General features: G+C 36.4%; 1 protein-coding gene across 1 annotated transcript in view; it reads left to right on the top strand.

The window, feature by feature from the left end:
- The window catches only part of RERG (RAS like estrogen regulated growth inhibitor), a 132,345-nt gene that overhangs the window by 95,754 nt on the left and 16,177 nt on the right, over window positions 1-20,414 (top strand). The window contains exon 3 of the mRNA XM_061417747.1: window positions 19,826-19,882. Within this exon, the coding sequence (XP_061273731.1) occupies window positions 19,826-19,882 (57 nt within the window). The remainder of the gene's footprint in view (window positions 1-19,825; window positions 19,883-20,414) is intronic.

A 20,414-nucleotide genomic window follows, 5' to 3' on the forward strand; every position in this document is an offset into this window, starting at 1 on the left:
TCATGCAACCCCCCCTCAGGCCTCTGCCCTTGGCATCAATGACTGATTTATCAAGCCATCTCACATAAAGCTTTTCCCCTGATAAGTAATATGTTTAGATTATTTTATATGAAGTTTCTTGTACTGACATCATAAAGACATTTTTCCAGGGTGTTTAAGTGTTTACGATAGCAGGACTCAGCTCCACATTCTTTCAGAAACAGGAAGGTTCACTAAAGCAGACCATTACTGGCGTTGTTCATCACTTACTATTTGTTTTGTTTTTGTTTTGTTTTTTAGGCCAGTTTGGGTTTGGTATCTACTTTCTTTTCCTTTTTTTTTTTTAGTTTTACATTATGATTTTATTATGTGTTTTCACCTAGAATACTACAGCAGTGATGGTATATCTTGTGTGCTCAGTCACCTGATAATCATTTCCCCCATTACGCCTGATGTTCACTGTTTCTTGGAAAAAAATATTTATCATTTGAGTTGAACTTTATTTCAGAAACTTAACATAACTGAGCATACATTAATAACATGATTCTTGTAAAACTGTTTGAAAATACCAGAAGTGATAAAGAAGAATATGTGTTACATAAGAGCAGAGTGTAATGGAAACTTATAAGAACAAGGCTTGATCAATTACAGGCTCCACTGGTCTCTACATATTTTATTCATCCCTTCTTGTTTTTTTTCCAGTAAAAAGCTGGAAAATATTCTGTATTTTCCTTTTGGAAAATACAAAAAGTCCCCATGATGGCCAGTCTACCTAGTCTTCTGTGTCCTTTGATTTTATTACCTACAATTCACTTATAGTTTGTTTTGAATGCACCTGTAACCTTGTCTTCTGGAAAGTTTCTCCCTCTGGCTTTTTTCTCTCTGTTCTGTTGTTTAAGAAGATACTGCTCTCATTGGCTGTGTTGTGTCTCTCCTTTCAATTTTTGCAGTGCTTTCTTAGATCTACCTAACCACTTTCTCTTTGAGATATCTCAGATTTTATATGCCTCCAATGTTATTTTGAGGGAACCTATTGTACTTTACATATATGTTTGACATGTTTCATGTACACAGACTACTATTATTCATCAAGACTCATAGACATGTTGCCTGACTCCAGAGACATATTTTTATAGAAGTGGTAGGATTAGCCCCAATTTTATGAACATACCTTTTTCAAAGTACAAAATAATTCAGTGGTCTCTCTTTTCTGGTTTGGCATCTTAGTACATGAAATTCTCACAATCTACCTTCTAATGCATTTGGATCTTGTCTTCAGTTAATCATTCTAGAGCAATGTTTTGTTTACTGTTGAATGTTGCTAAATAGTTCATCACGTTTTGATGGAGGTATTCTGGATCGGTGGGTATAATTTCAGATACAAGTTCTACACATACATGTATTATTTTTTCAAAGTTTCAGTCTCCCCTCATCTTATAGAAGAGGATGCTAATTTATGCACTGTTCTAAAAAATAAATATATATGCAAAATTACAGTTACAAAATAATTTCATTTTATTCCATCTTTATTCAGATTATTTCAGCCTAAATTAACTAAAGACTATCCCCCCAAATAGTCATCTCATTTGGCTCCTAAAGACACAGTATTAGTTCAAGAATGTTACAAAACACTCTTTTGCTTACAGCAAATTTTACAGTATGAATAATGTTCATTTTCAGACCCAGATTTTTGTCTTTTTGATTTATAGTATTAACTTAAGGTCACAGAATTCTGTGAACCAGAGTCTTTCTGGTCACCGTATAATTATAACTTTCATCCTCTGTTTACCAGGGGATAGTGAATTCATTTTGTTAAGATGAGATCTGGCATGAACCTTACTCCAGGCTTCACTAAGCAAACATAGCTCCCCTCCTTTTTTGAGGTTTCACTAAATTAGATTTACAAACTGGACATAATTAAAAGCTTTAGAATACCAAGGAAAAGGCAGATTTGAGGGAGATGGAGATTTTCTTTTAAGAATGTTTGACTGAAACCAAAATAAAAAGAAAACTGAAGAGAAGGGTTGTTAATGTAATTTTTTTCTAAGTTGATTTTCTTATAGCTAATCTGCATGCTTTTGTATGGCTTGCCAGTCCAATGTAAAGGCCAAATCCCTAAAGATAAACAGGATTTGGGAGGCTGCCTGCTCAGAAATTCAAGGATTAACCTTCACTGTGTTCTTGACTTGCTACTTTCAGTCTAGGTGGGTCCCATCTTCTGTGCCTCAAAAAAATTGGTTTCAGTTTATATACACCCAGGGCTTCTCAGGTGGCTTAGTGGTAAAGAATCCGCCTACCAATGCAGGAGACCTGGGTTTGATCCCTGGGTCAGGAAGATTCCCTGGAGGAGGAAATAGTAACCCACTCCAGTATTCTTGACTGGATAATCCCATGGATAGAGGAGCCTGGCAGGCTACAGTTCATGGGGTCGCAAAGAGTTGGACATGACTTAGCAACTGAGATGCTTGCAGGCAGTTCTAAGGCAAATCAGAAGAGTAACTTTGTACTTTCCATGATGGCACAGTAGATAGAACAGCCTGGCCTTTCAAGTTGGTGGGCTTAGATTTGATTTCTGATAAGGCAGTGTAACCCACTGAGAGAGCACAGGTAAATTGCTCAGGCCATTTGAACTTTAGGTGCCTCATCTATGAAAAGAAAATAAAAATATCTACTTTATCTTGCAAGGATATTGCATGAAACATATATACAGGGTGACCATGTAATTTATCATCTAAATCAAAAATACATTTGAGAGTAAAAGTGGCATTTTTAAAAATTATGCCAAGGCAATAGCAGTAAAATAAGGCTCTCCTGGCAAAACAAAAATATAATATAACATAATATAATGTAATGCAATATAATTATGTGCATGCTAAGTCACTTTGGTAATATAATAAAATATAATTATGTGCATGCTAAGTTGCTTCAGTCGTGTCTACTCTTTGCAACATTATGGACTATAGCCCACCAGGATCCTCTGTCCATGGAATTCTCCAGGCAAGCATATGGGAGTGGGTTGCCATGCCCTCCTCAAGGGGATCTTCCTAATCCAAGGGTTGAACCCCACGTCTCTTACTGGCAGGTGGGTTCTTTACCACTAGTGCCACCTGGGAAACCCTATAATGTAATTACTATATATATTAAATATAACATAATATATATGATATTTATCATAATACAAGGAGCCTGGTACATTGTAGCATATGGTGTCAATTTCTTTACCTTTTATTTGGAACATTTATAGTTTTTAAAACACTTTTATATATAGCATGGGATTTTATAATCACAGCAGTCTTGTAAGGTATATTTACTTGTTCTGCTTTTACAAATAAAACCACTGGAGCTCAGAGAGCATAATTTCCTTGCTTTAAATTCTTTGGAAAGTTGCAGAGGTAGGACTCAAATCTAATTCTTACCATTTCAAGTGTAGAGTATTGTATTTCCCTATACCACAATTTCTCCCAAAGAGCTTGTAAACACACTTTCTGTGTAATTTTGGGCTCATGTGGCTGGTATAATTTTTTCTAAGACCACCTAATTTCAATCTCCAATCGTATTCTGTTTTCTGACATAAACTTAAAATAGCCAATTTTTATGCATTTAGTCTGAAACTTCAGATTTTTTGCAGTGGACTTAGAGTCCACTGTGGGGTTTTGTTGTGATGTGGAAGATATTAATGCATGGATTTCCATCAAGCACTGGAAGTTCTTCACCATTGTCCCTATAGGTGTCTGCTGGCATTGATATTCAGGCAGGTTCATCCCTCTGGGCTCTCTAACCATCTCATCCTCTGGTTAGAGAGCACAGAGGGATAGCATCACCAACTCAGTGGACATGAATTTGAGGAAACTCTGGGAGATGGTGAAGGACAGGGAAGCCTAGCGTGCTGCAGTCCATGGGGTCACAAAGAGTCAGACACAATGGAGAGACTGAACAACAAAACAAAAAGTACGTAGTTTATATATATACATATGGGCTTCCCTAGTGGCTCAGATGGTAAAGAATTTGCTTGTAATGCAGGAGACTCAGGTTCAGTCCTCGGGTTGGGAAGATCCCCTGGAGGAGGGCATGGAAACCCACTTTAGTATTCTTGCCTGGAGAATTCCATGGACAGAGGAACCTGACAAGCTACAGTCCATGGGGTCACAAAGAGTAGGACACGACTGAATGACTAACACTAATATATATATATATATATATATATATATATATATATATGTATATGTTATATATATTCACATTCACATATAAATATATATTCATATATATATATATATATGTCCCAAAAATATTTTTTCACATAATCTGTGAAATTAGGTAATATGAGAAACTTGAGTCATAAAAAGCTAAGTAAAACTAAAAATGAATTATTAAATACTTGTTAATTGAACTGTTTCTAGTCCTAAGATGCCACTATTGGTCAGGGAAATCCATTTTGCATCGCCCACATGAAAAATGCTGGAATATATATAACATACGGCTGAGCTAAAAGAATAGTAAGAGAGTACTGAAGAGGCAGAAATAACAATAAGATCAAGAAGCCCTGGAATCTACTTATCCTGTAAAAAAATCTAAACTGCAATCTGATTTCAGTCCTGAAATGTAAAGAGCTTCTAAATCATCACTTTTATCCTTACAACAACAACAACAAAAAGCTGAACACACAAAGTTAATTACTTTTTCTGGTCCAACCAAAAAAGTGAAGTTGGTAAGCAATATACCATATTCTGAAATCTAGAAAGATGAGTACAGAAAATGATATCTAAGATTAGCTTACCTGGACATAAACTAATGGAACTATCTCATGAACAGGCAAGAGAAGAGAAGTCACAGAATCATAATTAGAGGTACAAAAACACACTTGACAAAATCCAACACTCATTCATGCTGAAAACTCTCAGCAACCTAGGAATAGAGAGGAACTTCCTCAACTTAAAGAAGAATATCCACAAAAAACCAACAGCAAACATTATAATTAATGATGAGACACTAGAAGTTTTCTTGCTAAAATCAAAAACAAGGGAAAAAATGATTCTTTTCACCACTCCTTTTCCACGGTGTAGAATGTTCTAGAAAATGCAATAAGGCAAAAAAAGAGTAGAGATAGATTGGAAAGAAAGAAATAAACTGTCTTTGTTCACAATGACATCATCATATATGTAGAAAATCTCCAAAAGTAGACAAAAAGAAAGAAACCTCTTGGATATAATAAATGATTATAGCAAGGTTGCAGCATATGAGATTAAAATACAAAAGTCCATTGTCTTCCTTTATACCAGCAATGTGCTTAGTTGCTCAGTCATGTCCTACTCTCTGCAACCCCATGGACTATAGCCTGTCAGGCTCTTCTGTCCATGGGGATTCTCCGGGCAAGAATACTGAAGTGGGTTTCCATATCCTCCTCCAGAGGATCTTCTCAACCCAGGAATTGAACCAGGGTCTTCTGCATTGCAGGCAGATTCTTTACCATCTAAGCCACCAGGGAAGCCCTTATACTAGCAAAGAACAAGTGGGATTTGAAACTAAAAGCATAATATAATTTTTATTAGCACCCCAAAAATGAAACAATTGAGTAGATACATAATAAATATGTTTATGACGTATAGGAGAAAACTACTAAACTCTGATTTTAAAAACCCCAAAACTAAAAAACTCCATGTTTATGGATAGGAAGACTCAATATTGTCAAGATGACAGTTTTCCTCAACTCAACCTAAAGATTCACTACAGTACCATTCAAAGTCTCAAGGCTATTTTGTGAACATAAACAAACTAATCCTAAAGTTTATGTGGCAAGGGAAAAGACCCAGAATAGCCAACCCAGTACTGAAGGAGAACCAAACTGAACTGATAGCACCCGACTTCAAGATTTACTATAACCTGAAACAATGGAGGAGGCTTCCCAGATGGCTCAGTGGCAAAGAATCCATCTGCCAATGCAGAGACGCAGATGTGGGTTCGATCTCTGGGCTGGGAAGTTCCCCTGGAGAAGGAAATGGCAACCCACTCAAGTATTCTTGCCTGGAAATTTCCATGAACAAAGGAGCCTGGCGGGCTACCATCCATGGCATCGCAAAAAAGTCAGAAACAACTTAGCAACCAAACACAACAGAATCCTACTATGATCCAGCAATTGTACTCCTAAATATTCACCCAAACTGTCTGGTAACTTCTGTTACATAAACACCTTCATGTGAATATTCATGATCAAAACATAATTGCCAAAAATTGGAAGCATCCTAGATGTTCTTCAGTTGGTGACTGGATAAACTATAGTATACCCATACAATGGAATAAGCTCACAAGCCAGGGCCTGACACTGAAGAAGTTAAAATGCACATTGCTAGGGAAAGACCTCAGACTGAAAAGGTCACATAGAATTCCAATTATGACTTGACACGTTTACTAGTGGATAGGAGTGAAGGAGCAGTCATTCTGTCTTTTTATTTTTTCTTCTGTAGTACTAAAATAGCTCCTTCACCAGTCCTCCTATCTCCAGCTTTACCTACATCCCCCTAGTTCATCTTGGCACTGAAACAGCAGTGACCTTTGTAAAACAAAAAGCCATCATGTCATCTTTGTGTTTATACTATGCTAATGGCTTCTCATCATCTTACACTGTCTTAGCTTGGTATCATTTTAAACCTAATTGGAAATGTCTTAGCTCTTTATAATGTGGGTCCTTTTCCAGCCCAATCACTCACAGCTCCTATTAGTTACACTCTTATTTTGCCAGGCTCTAGTTCTCCATGTACATTGTGACTTTTTAAGGCCCCATGTTTTGGTTTTATCTTATGAGGTTATGCAGGTACCTGTAGGAGTGATGATGGGGCTACAAATGGAGACACCTAACTGCTAGAGGTGAGACCCCTAGACTAGAGTCATAGGCACAGCCTCTTATTTAAGGCTATTAATTTCAGTTCAGTTCAGTTGCTCAGTCATGTCCAACTCTTTGTGACCCCATGAACTGCAGCACTCCAGGCTTCCATGTCCATCACCAACTCCCGGAGCCTGCCCAAACTCATATCCATTGAGTCGGTGATGCCATCTAACCATCTCATCCTCTGTCATCCCCTTCTCCTCCTGCCCTCAATCTCTCCCAGCATCAGGGTCTTTTCAAATGAGTCAGCTCTTCATATCAGGTGGCCAAAGTATTGGAGTTTCAGCTTCAACATCAGTCCCTCAATGAACACCCAGGACTGATCTCCTTGAGGATGGACTGGTTGAATCTCCTTGCAATCCAAGAGACTCTCGAGTCTTCTCCAATACCACAGTTCAAAAGCATCAATTCTTCAGCACTCAGCTTTCTTTATAGTCCAACTCTCACATCCATACATGACTAGTGGAAAAACCATAGCCTTGACTAGATGGACCTTTGTTGGCCAAGTAATGTCTCTGCTTTTTAATATGCTGTCTAGGTTGGTCGTAACTTTCCTTCCAAGGAGTAAGTGTCTTTTAATTTCATGGCTGCAGTCACCATCTGCAGTGATTTTGGAGCCCAGAAAAATAAAGTCAGCCACTGTTTCCTCTGTTTCCCCATCTATTTGCCATGAAGTGATGGGACCGGATGCCATGATCTTAGCCCATATAGGCAGGAGGCAAAATGAGTCTGGAGCAGAGGCCATGTGAAAGCAGAATAAATTGCAAGATACTTGGTTCTTTATAAAAGAAGGCATTCGGTGGGGATCATATGAGATATTCTTCTGCTTGTCTGGGATACTGAGTCACTCTGAATCACTTTAATGCTCCCACAAATTCTATACATTACAGTTGCCAATTTCTTGGGTGTTCTAGTAATACAAGCACAGGAAAAGAAACTCAGAAATTAACACCAAATGTGTTCCTCTTCCAAAAATGAGTAAAAATTAAAAATTCAAAGTTTATGACCAAATCCTTTGATAAATTTAGAAAAATCCTTAATATAAGATATATAATTCTATTTCAATATAGTGCCTTGGTATGAAATATTATTCTAATGAAAATAATTATAAATTATTAAATTAAAAACTATAGCCTAGGAAATTTAGTGACTTATTTCTTAAGCATCACTTACAATTACATTATAGTTGAAATGAATAATAATTTCCAACTTATATAAAGCTGGTTTGAATTCCTTGGCACAGAATCCAAAGCTTTTCACTTATTAACTTTCAAATACAAACTAGGAAACAAAACCAAATCAGTTGATTACCATATTTCAAAGTTAACTTCTCTTGTTTCTATTTTCAAGTTAAATTCAGGAAGAATTTATTGTTAGTCAATCATACAAGCTAATTTTTAATTTAAAATTAAGGTTTTTTTTGATTTTGAATTCTTTATAAGCATCCTCAAACCTCTACTGTCTATCAAACATTAAGTATTACAAGTCATGGTCCTGCCATTTTCCCCATTCTGATTTGTTATCCTAAAGCTCTATCGTCAGTACCAAATCCTTCCCTTACCATTCCATAGCAAAATAAGTCAATTTTCAAGACTTGAAATGCACTGAAGCTAGACTCCGTGGCTAGGTTTCCAGATACAAAAGCATCTCTAATAATTCTTGAAGATTACACCATTTATCTTTAAGAATTTCCCTGTATAGAGAACTGACATTAATTTTGTAACTCTTTCTCAAAGTGATATTTTTGTCAGAATACAGGACAAGTCAAAATTTTCAGGCTTAAACAAATAATAATTTAAAAGCAATACTTAGACCCCCATCTGGAACCAATTTACTTCTCATCTGAACTTCTGGCATTGTAAAGCACCCACTTTTATATTGCATTAATTTTAAATTTCCATTAAATTGCTCAATTTCCATGTTTTTATGGGGCTTCAATTTTTTAATTTCAGTTTATTTTGACCATCACAGGAAATGGAGCAGGGAGTAAAGGATTGGGGGTGGTACTGCTTCAGAAACTATATGAACAAATTTTTGTCCTCTGATTTGATCTGTTCAGTTTTTTAGTTCGGCTAGAAATTTGAGGAGTTGACATGGAGAAGAAAATAGGAAGTGAAAGAATGAGAGAACCAATTCAGCATTAAGATGAGACTGAAGATAGAGTTCTGTGCTCAGTCCTCTGTTCTTATTTTAAACTTTCTACATGGGGCATCTTAACCATGTCCTTTGCATTTGCAAATCCCTAGATCATTCTAGCAGTGATCAGTTCTGTTCAGCTTCATGCTGTGATGTCAGCTGCCTGTGAGACAATGCTTACCTATAACTGGGATATGACAGGTATTTAATAGACATACATTAATGTATGATAGATGAGTGAATGAATGAAAGGATATAAGATAGATGGATGGATGGATGGATGGAAGGAGAGATAGTATTTCTCTACCTGGATACTGTCATTAATGTCTCACATTCAAGTCCAATCTCACCTGCTCCTAACTGATTTTTTCATTATATTCTGCCTCAGAGAATAGTGCTACTCCTATACGTTTATTCCATATGGACCAGTCCCTCTATCACTCTCTACAGCTAGTCAGTGAACAGTTTCTATAGGTAACCAGCTCAAATTAGGCCACCTTTCTACTCAGAATCTGTGTGCCCATAGACTTCAGAGTAAAATTCAAGCTCTTCAACGTGATGTATAAGCTCCTCACAAACTACCCCCTACATAGTTCCATCCACATACCACTCAACCTACCCTGAGCCACTTGCACTCCTAAACCAACCAGAGTCTCTCATGTCTAGGCCTTTGAACATGATGCTCTTTGCTCACAGTGCTCTCCCTAAGTTAGCAAACTTTCAATTATCCAAGACTCAGCTCTCAATTTAGGTCTAATATGAAGTCATTGCAAAGATCTTGCTTAGGGAATCCTCTCAATCTTGCTTTCTTTCATGTCTAGCACAGTGGTCAATAAATATTTAATGATTAAATAAATGTGTTTAAAACTCATATCTGTGGGGAGGAGAGAAAGACTTAATGAGAGAACCAGATGGAGAAGCATTTGAAAATTACTGAATTTAGATATTAGTAATTCTATCTGAAATCTGAATTCTGTGTATACATTTCTTGCTCTGAACCCCTCTGTAAGATCTGACATCTCAGAAGATAAAACAGAATATATAAATGTGTATAACAAAATCACTTTGCTGGGCAGCAAAAATTAACACAACGTTGTAAATCAACTATACTTCAATAAAATTTTCAAAAATTACAAAAAAAAAACCCCTGACATTTCAAGTCGCACAATTTCCTGGTGCTTTTTTGACATCTCATTTCCAGTCCAGCCTATCTCTATCCCTTTTCGGTTAAATTTCTCAGTTCAGAAAGCGCTTTTAGCCCCTTTGAATAGGGGTCCTAAGATTCCACAGTGCCATATTCTTGGTTTCAGCCATCACTTACAACTGTTAAGCCCCGATTTCAAAGAAGTGTGCTGGCCTCCACAGGTCTTTCTAGATCAATTCTCTGTGCTGAGATTTGCATAGTTTTCTCCTTGATTTGAGGCACAGTGGCCCATGTTTCTTGGGGGAGGTTAGTGTAGTCACAGAAAGAGAAGACTGCTAAAAGGAAGAACAGAACCTTGGGTTGGTGGTTCAAGAGAGACCCAGGAGTAAGGTACAGAAGTGTCAGATCCAGGTGGGATGGAGGTGGGGAGAATAAGGGAATTTGATTTGGAAGCTTAATTTGACAGGAGGATGATAGAGGTCCAGGTGAGGGAGGAAGAAGATAAAACTGAACTTCCTCTTACCTTTTAGCCAAACCCCATCCATCTTGAAGATGGAACAGAAGCAGTCACAGGATTGACAATTTATACATATTACTCTGATTTTGTCTCTTACACTTTCCTTTCTGGAAAACACAAGGCTTTCTCACTTTGAGGCACTTAAGTTGGTTAAACTCACCTCAGTCTGGCCTCCTTTCATTTACCTGGGCATCATAACAGGACTCAAATTAGATAATACTCTAAATTAGCCGCATGTCTTTTGATTTTTCCTGGAATATGCAAAAGTACAAATTCTAAGCTTCTCAAAAATAGGAACTGCATCTTATTTTCTGTGCTGTCCCCTTTGCTGCCTACCATGTTCCCTGACACCCCATTTGCATCACTGAAAGAAGGAACTTGTTAATGACAGAGGAAATGAGTAAGAAAACAGTTGTTTATCACATACTAATTTATGTCTGTATCATTACATACCTGTTTTTTTTCCCCCTTTGCTGCATCTTTTAAAGATCTTTTCAAGAGAAAAACAAAAATCTTATTTATGTAAAAGTTTCCGTCTTGCATCTTGAAATTGATACTCTCTTTCTATGTTGCCATGGTTTCTGCTCATGGATATTCCCTCCACTCTGGATGAAGAAATCTAGTCAAAAAATGCACTTTTCAAAGCATGCTTCTTTGTCAGATGTAAGCTCATAGGGAAAAAAATTTAAACCATTCAGAATTAAATCATATTCATAGAAATATTAAAATATAGTGGTAAATATTGGACACTAGAAAAAGCATGCATTTTAGAGTAAATGAACCCAGTTCAATCCAGTTCTGTCACTTGCCTGCTCTGCAAAACAGACATGTTTATTACTTTTCAGTTCAGGTCTCTTATGTGTAAAATAGGAACATTAATTCCTACTTTTGAGAGTGCTTATGAGAAATAAATAAGCTTGTAGTCAATATTCAATATAAACTCCCTTTTGGTAGTTACCATTCCAGAAATCCCATTAATGTCTTTATTTAAATAATAGCTAAAATCTACTTAATGGTGTTCCTAAAAGTATATACATTTTAATCCAACAGCTCATATAGTTATTAACTGGGTACTGAGTTCTACAAAATTAATTTATTCAGCAATAAGCTGTCTACCCAGATCTAGAGTAGAACTCAACCTGCTTTTGTAAATAAGCTCATTTTTATTTCTCTGAAGCTTATGACCACTGAAGGTTTGGTGTTAGGGGTGATGGTAATAAGAGGTCTAGGACAGTGGTTCCCTCTGGCCCAAAAGAAGGGACCTGGTGGGTCTTGAGGTTGACCAATCAGATTTTCAATAGGCATCGGAACTAGGCATTGAACCTGAGAAGTGATGCCTTATAGTCAATGGAAGTTCCACCGTAAAGAAGATTTTTGCAAATAATAAAAGCACACTAGAGTACTGACTTGAGTACAGTAGTAATATGGGGGTCAAATAGTTTATCCAGATTTTAATTGTTTCCTCATTCATCTGTTTAAATATTTATTGAGCACATATTATGTATCAGGCAGTATTCCAGCCCCAGGAGACAAAGGGGAACAAGGCTTAATCTCTGACCTCAGATTATTCACAATTTGTAAGACATACAGGAATATAAGTGAATATTTTGTATGGCAGTTGTGCACATTCTATAATAGAGAAGAAACAAATGACAATTTCGTATCGCCATGGGCAGTGATTATGGCTTGGGAAAGTCAAGGAAAAGGAAGTGATATTTCACTAGTTACTATAAATAGAAATGCTCTGGTGAGCAGTAACTATTTATGAGTTCATTGCTTTCTAAATACATATTTCAATATCCCTTTCTTTGATTTAGTTCCATTCTGGGTTACCTACATAATATGCTTACTAGGTTTTAGCTTCTTTGGGCAGGGTGAAAAATTTTAAAAAAGGACCAGCCTGGAATCATTTATGTGCTGTGCTGAGTTGCTCAGTCATGTCTGACTCTCTTGTGGCCCCGTGGACTGTAGCCCACCAGGCTCCTCTGTGGGGATTCTCCAGGCCAGAATACTGCAGTGGGTTGCCATGCCCTTTTCCAGATGATCTTCCCAACCCAGGGATCAAACCCAAGTCTCCCACATTTCAGGCAGATTCTTTACCATCAGACCCACCAGGGAAGCCCAAGAAAACTGGACTGGGTAGCCTATCCCTTCTCCAGGGGATCTTCGCAACCCAGGAATCAAACTGGGGTATGCTGCATTGTTGGAGCATTCTTTATAAGCTGAGCTACCAGGGAAGCCCTGAAATCATTTACATAACACTCAAGTGAGGATCTCCGCATTGTATGTAAAATTGTAATAAATAGGTGGCAAAGGGGGTGACAGAGGATGAGATGATTGGACGGCATCGCTGACTCAGTGGACATGAATTTCAGCAAACTCCAGGAGACAGTGAAGGACAGGGAAGCCTGGCATGCTGCAGTCCATGCTACAAAGAGTCGGACCCAACTGAGTGACTGAACAACAAAAACAACCACCAACTACATTCAGATGAAGCGAAATATACCATGAAGATGATTGCATTGTCTGTGTGTTAGAATGAGAAGAGTGGGTCACTGCTTCATACGGAAGTGATAAAAGAAGCCCAGGAATGTTCAGAAGCATGTGTCTAGAAACTCACTTTTTTCTAGAGACATTTCAAGCCTTTATTTTCACCACAGTTTTGATCCCTTTTTTGTCACAAAAGCAGTGTTAGGTAACAAAAGAATGTATTTTCTTCAAAATGGAAACTATATGTAAAATACATACAACTTTCTCCCAGAAATTTTTCAAATTAAGAGTTTAGTAACAGAAGAGGTGGACGCCAATAAGAGTTTCCAGTGGCAAATTCCTCATCTGTATTTAAAAAAGAAAAAGAAGCATCATCATACACTGAATGAATGAGGGTGACACACTGAAAGAATGTGGCTCCTGGTGTCAGACAGGAGTTGGCACACATTTCAGGAAGGAATGTAACTAATCTGAGCTTCAGTTTCTTCTGTGAGGTACACACATACCTGTATATAGGTGTATCTCTATGCATAGTCACATCCTATACTGTATGCGTCCCATGCTGTGGAGCAATGAAGAGTAAAGATAAACATATAAAGATATAGCACAGCACCGACCTGAGAGCACACACTCAATAAATAAAACTTGATAACAATATGGACAAAAACTGCACTGCTTTTTGACTCTTTTCCCGTTATAATCTTTATGATATTGTTTAGATTGATGTTGTGCTTAGTAGAGTGAGAAAACAATTCCCAAGTGGTATTGAATTCTTTCATCCTTTTCCATTATTTTTCAAATACTTTACTTATTGTGGTATCTTCCCTATATACCATAAAATTCAAGCTGAAAGCAATTTAGTATTGATTTTTGCCACCCATTTAATCTTGGTAATCACCATTTCTTCTCATTTTTGCTGGCCAAGTGGTTACGTTGTAAGTAGTGTGATGAAGTGCAGAGGAGGAGGAAGAAAAGAGATATTCTATCTTCTATGTGTTACAATATTGAGAAGTTTCACATTTAAGATACTGTGTAAGTTTATTATAATGTCTTTTCATGGTTTTTAATCTTTTCTATTCATTTAAACACTGAAAAAATTGGTTGCAAAAAAATTAAAAAAATAATTCAGATAACAAGTGGTAAATATACTTACAACCCAGAATGGACTTTTATTGTGCTAATATCGCCCATATTTCCTTTCTTTTCCTATAATAAAATTTTTAGTTTTTCACAGAATGATTAAAATTTTTTGTGAAGAAATTGTCCTAAATTTAGTAGACTCTTGTAGAAAGTCATTTAAAATTATTTAAAAGTTACCTGGTTTTACAACTTGGAAGTAAATATATTTTTTAATGAAAGTCCTACAGGTTACAAACAAAAACCACATACATCACTTAACACATATTATTCATGATAAGTTTTCATTATGATGTGAATAGACAAGATAATAAGCACCATCTTAGCATATATGACATCAAGGATTTTCACTCAGTGTGTTACCAGGATCAATGGCAAGTTCAAAAGTTATCCAAAATGGCAGGTGAAAATTAGTATTCCTTGAAGTACTCTCAATTGAAGCAGAAATTCTTTTCTTATCCTAAAAATTCTGACCTAGCCATTTAAAACACTTTTCAGCTGAATTCTTTTCTTCAATCAATTGCCCAAAATTCTATAAGCACATGGTAACTTTCCTATAATAAATGCTTATTCTTATATGCTGCTGAGCTTTGAAATATATTTGTTACATGGCAATTCCTAATTGATACAGAAAGGAAAGCTTTCATACAGGAGGTTATATTTGGGTTAAATTTTGAAGGATGATTAGGATTTCACTAGTTGGATAAAGACTTTCAAAGCAGCAGTAACAATGTGATTAGAAGCATTAAGAGATGAATCTGTATGTTCGTTTAGTACAGTGAGTGTCCTGAGGTGATGTAAGGAGTGCTGTGAAAAGTGACTGAAATTCATGTTGCAGAGGAGATGAGAGTGAGGATCCACAAACTACAGGGTGATGCTCTTATCCTTACATTATTCATGAGAAAGCCAGAGTTTGGAGAGGACAAGTAATTGGCAACTGCTTTAACTGAGAACACATTCAATACACATCCATAAAGAGATAAAAGTTCCTTTCAGACAAAAAGACTTTATTTTTAATAATAAGAATACATCCTTAAGAGAATATAGAAATGACAATGATCACAAATATTTAGGGAGTTGAGTACGCCTAAGTGTCTTATGAAACAATTGTATCAGATACCTTGTTAATTAGGCTATTTCATGATTACATAAGTGAAAAATAATGATATAACAGGACTTTTTTTTTTAAAGAATATGAGCTCAAAAAGTAACCTTTGAAAGTTCTTTCTGAATGTCTTTTGAGGATATCTCTTAACTATTTTTAAAGTGGAAGAAAATCATGGGTGTTAGTTTTCATTTACCTTGAAAAGTTCTTTTTTTTTTAAAAGCTAGTTTACTGCGCAGATTATATCTGGTCATTTTTCATTTAAAAATATTATTCTAGTCCTTAAAGCTTATACTTCTAATGTCTGCTTCATTGTGATAATGACATCAGGAATTATTCTGAATAACTGGCCCAGCCTTGTTAACCTTTAGAAATAGTTTGACTATTTTAATGTAGAAATTTTACCTGCTAACTCTTGCTTTTAAACAGAATTTTTATCCTATTCATTTATTACCTTGATGTCACTTTTAATAATTTTAATAAATTTCTTTGGATCAAATTCTACTTAGTGAATTTTCCATTTCACTGGAAACTAGCTTTCATTGATAATTATGAAATTTAGTGCCAGGAATACCAAAAATAAACCACATGTAAAGAAGAATTACTCAAGTAGGTTATAATTTAGGCAAAATGAGGAAAATGTTACTCTCTAAATTAGAGATTTTTTACTTATTTAATGGAAAGTTATGGGTTTTCAAGGCAATGGGGAGAAAATAAGATATTTTATAATATAGAGACTTACTTGTAACTAATAAAAAATGTCAAACCTTAAAACTTAGGAAAAAACAAAACCATATGTCAGACTCTTAGTGGAAGTAATTATTATCAATACCAACATTTTACATCAAAAGAAGACCTTTGCTCAGGATTGTTGGGATGGAAACCACAGAATATTTAAAAGATAATTAGATCAATTTTACAGTTTTAATAAACTTTAAGAAATGTAATTTGTATAAGCATCATAAAATAAACATTTCAGCTTGTATATTTACATGACATTTTAGGAAAACATTATAGCATGATTCTGCTATAAATTCTCTTGGGTTAATTTTTCTGCTTATTCTCTCGATGACTGGTTATTACTTAACTATTAAGAGGAGTGAATGGTAGATTGATACATCTTTTTTCTTCTATTCAGCAAGTATTAGTATGTTTAAGCCTACATGTGCCAGACACTAGAAACTAGTGATGAACAAAGCAGATCCCATGCCTTCATGAATATACATTCTAGAGAAGGAATCAAGTAAAATGATAACAATAATGATAATAACAAAGAAGCATTTTAGTTGTTTTAATTATTAGTAGTAGTGGTGAGGGTGGTGATGTTGATGGTAGATTTATGGAAGGGGAAGGCATGACTGAAGGAAATAATCTAATCAGCTTTGCTCACTATTGTTCATTCTACTTTAGCCATACTGGCTTGCTTAATGTTCCTTGAGCATATCAAGTGCATATTCCTGTTTTAGGACCTTTGCAATGGCTGTTCCCTCTTTTTGAAATACTATTCCCCCCACATATATTCCCTCATCTCTTTCTTCTATCAGCTTCTCAGCAAGAATTACCCTGGTTACCCAATCTTAAATAGCAACTCTCACACCTTCATCTCCCAATGTGGAATCCCCCTTACCTTACTCTCCCTCTTTTATCCCTTAGCACTTACCACCTCTAACAGACTATATAATTTATTTATTTTTTTAATCTGTCTCCTAGTAGAATATAAGCTTGGTATGTTCAAAAATCTTTGTCTCAATTGTTTACTGGATTATTTGTTGTTGTTGTTCGATCCCTAAGTCATGTCCAGCTTCTTGGGACCACCCCCCCTCCTTGGACTGCAGCACACCAGGCTCCCCAGTCCTTCACTATCTCATGGAGTTTGCTCAGATTCATAGCCATTGAGTCAGTGATGCTATCTAACAATCTCGTCCTCTGCTGCCCTCTTCTCCTTTTGCCTCCTGTGTGTCAAATGCTTATCACGTGTTATGCAGGCTTCCTAGGTGGCTCAGTGGAAAGAATCCACCTGGCAATTCAGGAGACCCAGGAGACACGGGTTCAATCCCTGGGTCAAGAAGACTCCCCAGAGAAGGAAATGGCAAACCACTCCAGTATTCTTGCCTGAAAAATTCCATGGACAGAGGAGCCTGGTGGGTCACAGTCCATAGGGTTGCAGAGTCAGACATGACTAACTGAGAACACACACAATATGAAAAATATATAGAACTAAAAACTAAAATCATTCAAGAGCCATAGCACTTTAGAATTGTTCTGCCTCTACCACTCTGCAGCTTCTAGAAGTATTTCCACAACTACGCAGGGCACTAATAGATTCTTAACTAAGATCTGGACATTTAATAGTGATTTAGTTCTATTCAGTATACTAGGTTTTGAAAAGTAGTGGCATGTCTAAAATATTTTAGAAAGATTTCTTTGAAAAATTATTAAAGTTTAAATGGTCTAGGAACCAGGGAACTTCAAACTTCAGTTGTATGAGAAATTTTGTTAATTTTAATAGCTCATGGCTTAAAGATGCCAGAAAAATGAATTTTGCTAGGTCACAAACTTTCAAGCTAAAACTCCATATTACAACAAAAATGTGAAATGCTTTGAATACTGCAGGCAGTTATGTTTACTAACACTGACAACTGAAAAGCAGAAAAATTCTGTCTAGAGCTTTCTACTTCTTACATGCAAAAAAAAAATTTTAAATGACTCAGTCTCAAGAGAGTGAATGGTGACAGACTCTGCAAATTGAAGATAAAACCACAAGTACATGCACTGTGGGAAGTTCCACAGGGTCAGTGGCCTTGCTACTTTTGGCACTGCAAATATTTTGGCTCAAATCCAGCCTCACACTCTGTAATTAGAAAGAACATTGCAGCTTTCGGTCTACAGCCAAGCCACGTATCCTTGTGGTCTGTCTCATGAACTTTTCATTGCTATTTGCACTGCAATCTCTCATATAGGCCACCATGGCAGGGAGTATATACCTCTGTTGATCTTAACAGAGGCAGTAGGAAGAGGAAAGACTGACAGTGCCTTTCAATTAAATAGTCTTGTTTCTCCAAGGAGTATCTTTAGAATACTACATACAGGGCATTTCAGTAAAAATAAATAATGTAATTTCAGTAAACACTGATTCTTTAGTTAGGGTCAATGAGATCCCAGGAAGACCATGAGGGTATTCAAAGGGCTAGTGAGCCTGCTGAAATTATATACTAGACTGTGTGTATATACATTTCTCCAGGGAAAGAACCCAAAGCTTTCATTCTAAAGTATCAGTGATGCTGTCCTCCAAAAATACTTTTTTTTTGTAGATTAAAAACCATTGTTTTCACCTATAATACAAGTCTAAGAAAATGTCCAGCATTTGTCCCATCAGTTTTTTAAGAATAATAGAATCCACCTCTCTCAGCATCACTCTTTGTCTGACTCATCTTCTAGTTAAGTATTAGCCAGATGGCCTCAGCCTTAAAATCAGTATTAGACAATGGAGAAATTACAGGTTTTGGAAATAGCCTTTTTGGAGTCACATCCTGGCTCAGCCACTAACTGGCTAGATGAGCTTAGTTAAATGAGTTAACCTCTCAGAGCCTCAGTTTCCTTATCTGAAAAACGGGATCAAGCCTAGTACCTGCCCCACAGGGATGAAGTATTGGTCGAGGAGATCATGGAAGTGAGGTGCTTAGCATAAGTCCAGATCCTGATTCTTTCTATAACTACCTCATCAGCTTTACTTTTGATGGGCTTTAATGATTCACTAATAAAATCCTTAATTTTGAATATTTTTATAATACAAATGGGGCTTCCCTGGTGACTCAGTGGTAAAGAATCTGCCTGCAATGCAGGAGATCCAGGTTCAATCCCTGGGTCAGGAAGATCCCCTGGAGGAAGGCATGGCAACCCAGTCTAATACTGTTGCCTAGAGAATCCCATGGACAGAGGAGCCTGGCATGGGACAGTCCACAGGGTCGCATAAAGAGTCGGATATGACTGAAGCGATTAAGCAGAAGCAGCAGCGTGACACAAATATCTTTTCATTACAGTAAAAATAATCACATTTTAACTGACCTGTATCAATCATTATCAGTATTCAAACTTTAGACACCAGTATTGTGATGCTTTATGGTTGAATTCATTGTTTTGCTAAAAATTGAGTATGTGTGCATTTTCACATTGTGATATTTTCAGCTCCAGGATTAAAGGGAAAAAATCTAAGCTGTTCATTAAGGTACAACAAACCGTTAAAACATTATGCCAATTTTTAGGCCACAATATGAAATTTTAAAATATTTGAATAAACATATAGATATATTGAGTTTATTTGCCAAAGAACCATAAAACACATATAGTTTTATGGGCTATTCCTCTTTATGGAAGAGGGTTAAAAGCTATGAAGAAAATTAACAAATTTGATTGAAATGTTGTTCTTTTTTCCCACAGCTCTTGTAGTGAGATTTTTGACCAAACGGTTCATCTGGGAATATGATCCCACCCTCGGTAGGTCAAATTTTGTTTCATCCTCCTCTCCAATCAAAGTTTTGACCTGAAAGAAAGAATGACATTTTCTGCTGCAACATTTTTAAGCATCTTGCAGCTGTTTGAGAAGTGCTTTATCAAATCACGCAAAGAGCCCTGTAAGAAGATGGATGTGTGTTGTATGCTGTCTGTGCTTAGAACTCTGCAGGATTTTAATGCATAGGTGAAGAAATCAGGTCAAACCTGAGACAAGAAGGAAATGGGTACAACGTGATGCTCTTCCATCAGGAAATGAGCATCATTCTAGTGGGAGAAAGAGGATGCAATGGGTGTGGCTAATTGGGTATGGGAGAGAAGGGCATGGGGAGAAGAGAATAATAGTAATATAAAGCTTGTGAATGCTCATTTTGGGGAAATGTATAAATAAACTATGTTTTTCCCCCCTCTTCTCTCCAATGAATCTGATTTAAGCCTATTTAAAATATAAAAAAAGAAGCAAAAGTTGATATCTGTAGATCTTGAAAGTAGAAATAATATTGATGGATGAAGTATT

This window comes from Bos javanicus, chromosome 5, assembly GCF_032452875.1.
Source record: "Bos javanicus breed banteng chromosome 5, ARS-OSU_banteng_1.0, whole genome shotgun sequence".
Lineage (NCBI taxonomy): Eukaryota > Metazoa > Chordata > Mammalia > Artiodactyla > Bovidae > Bos > Bos javanicus.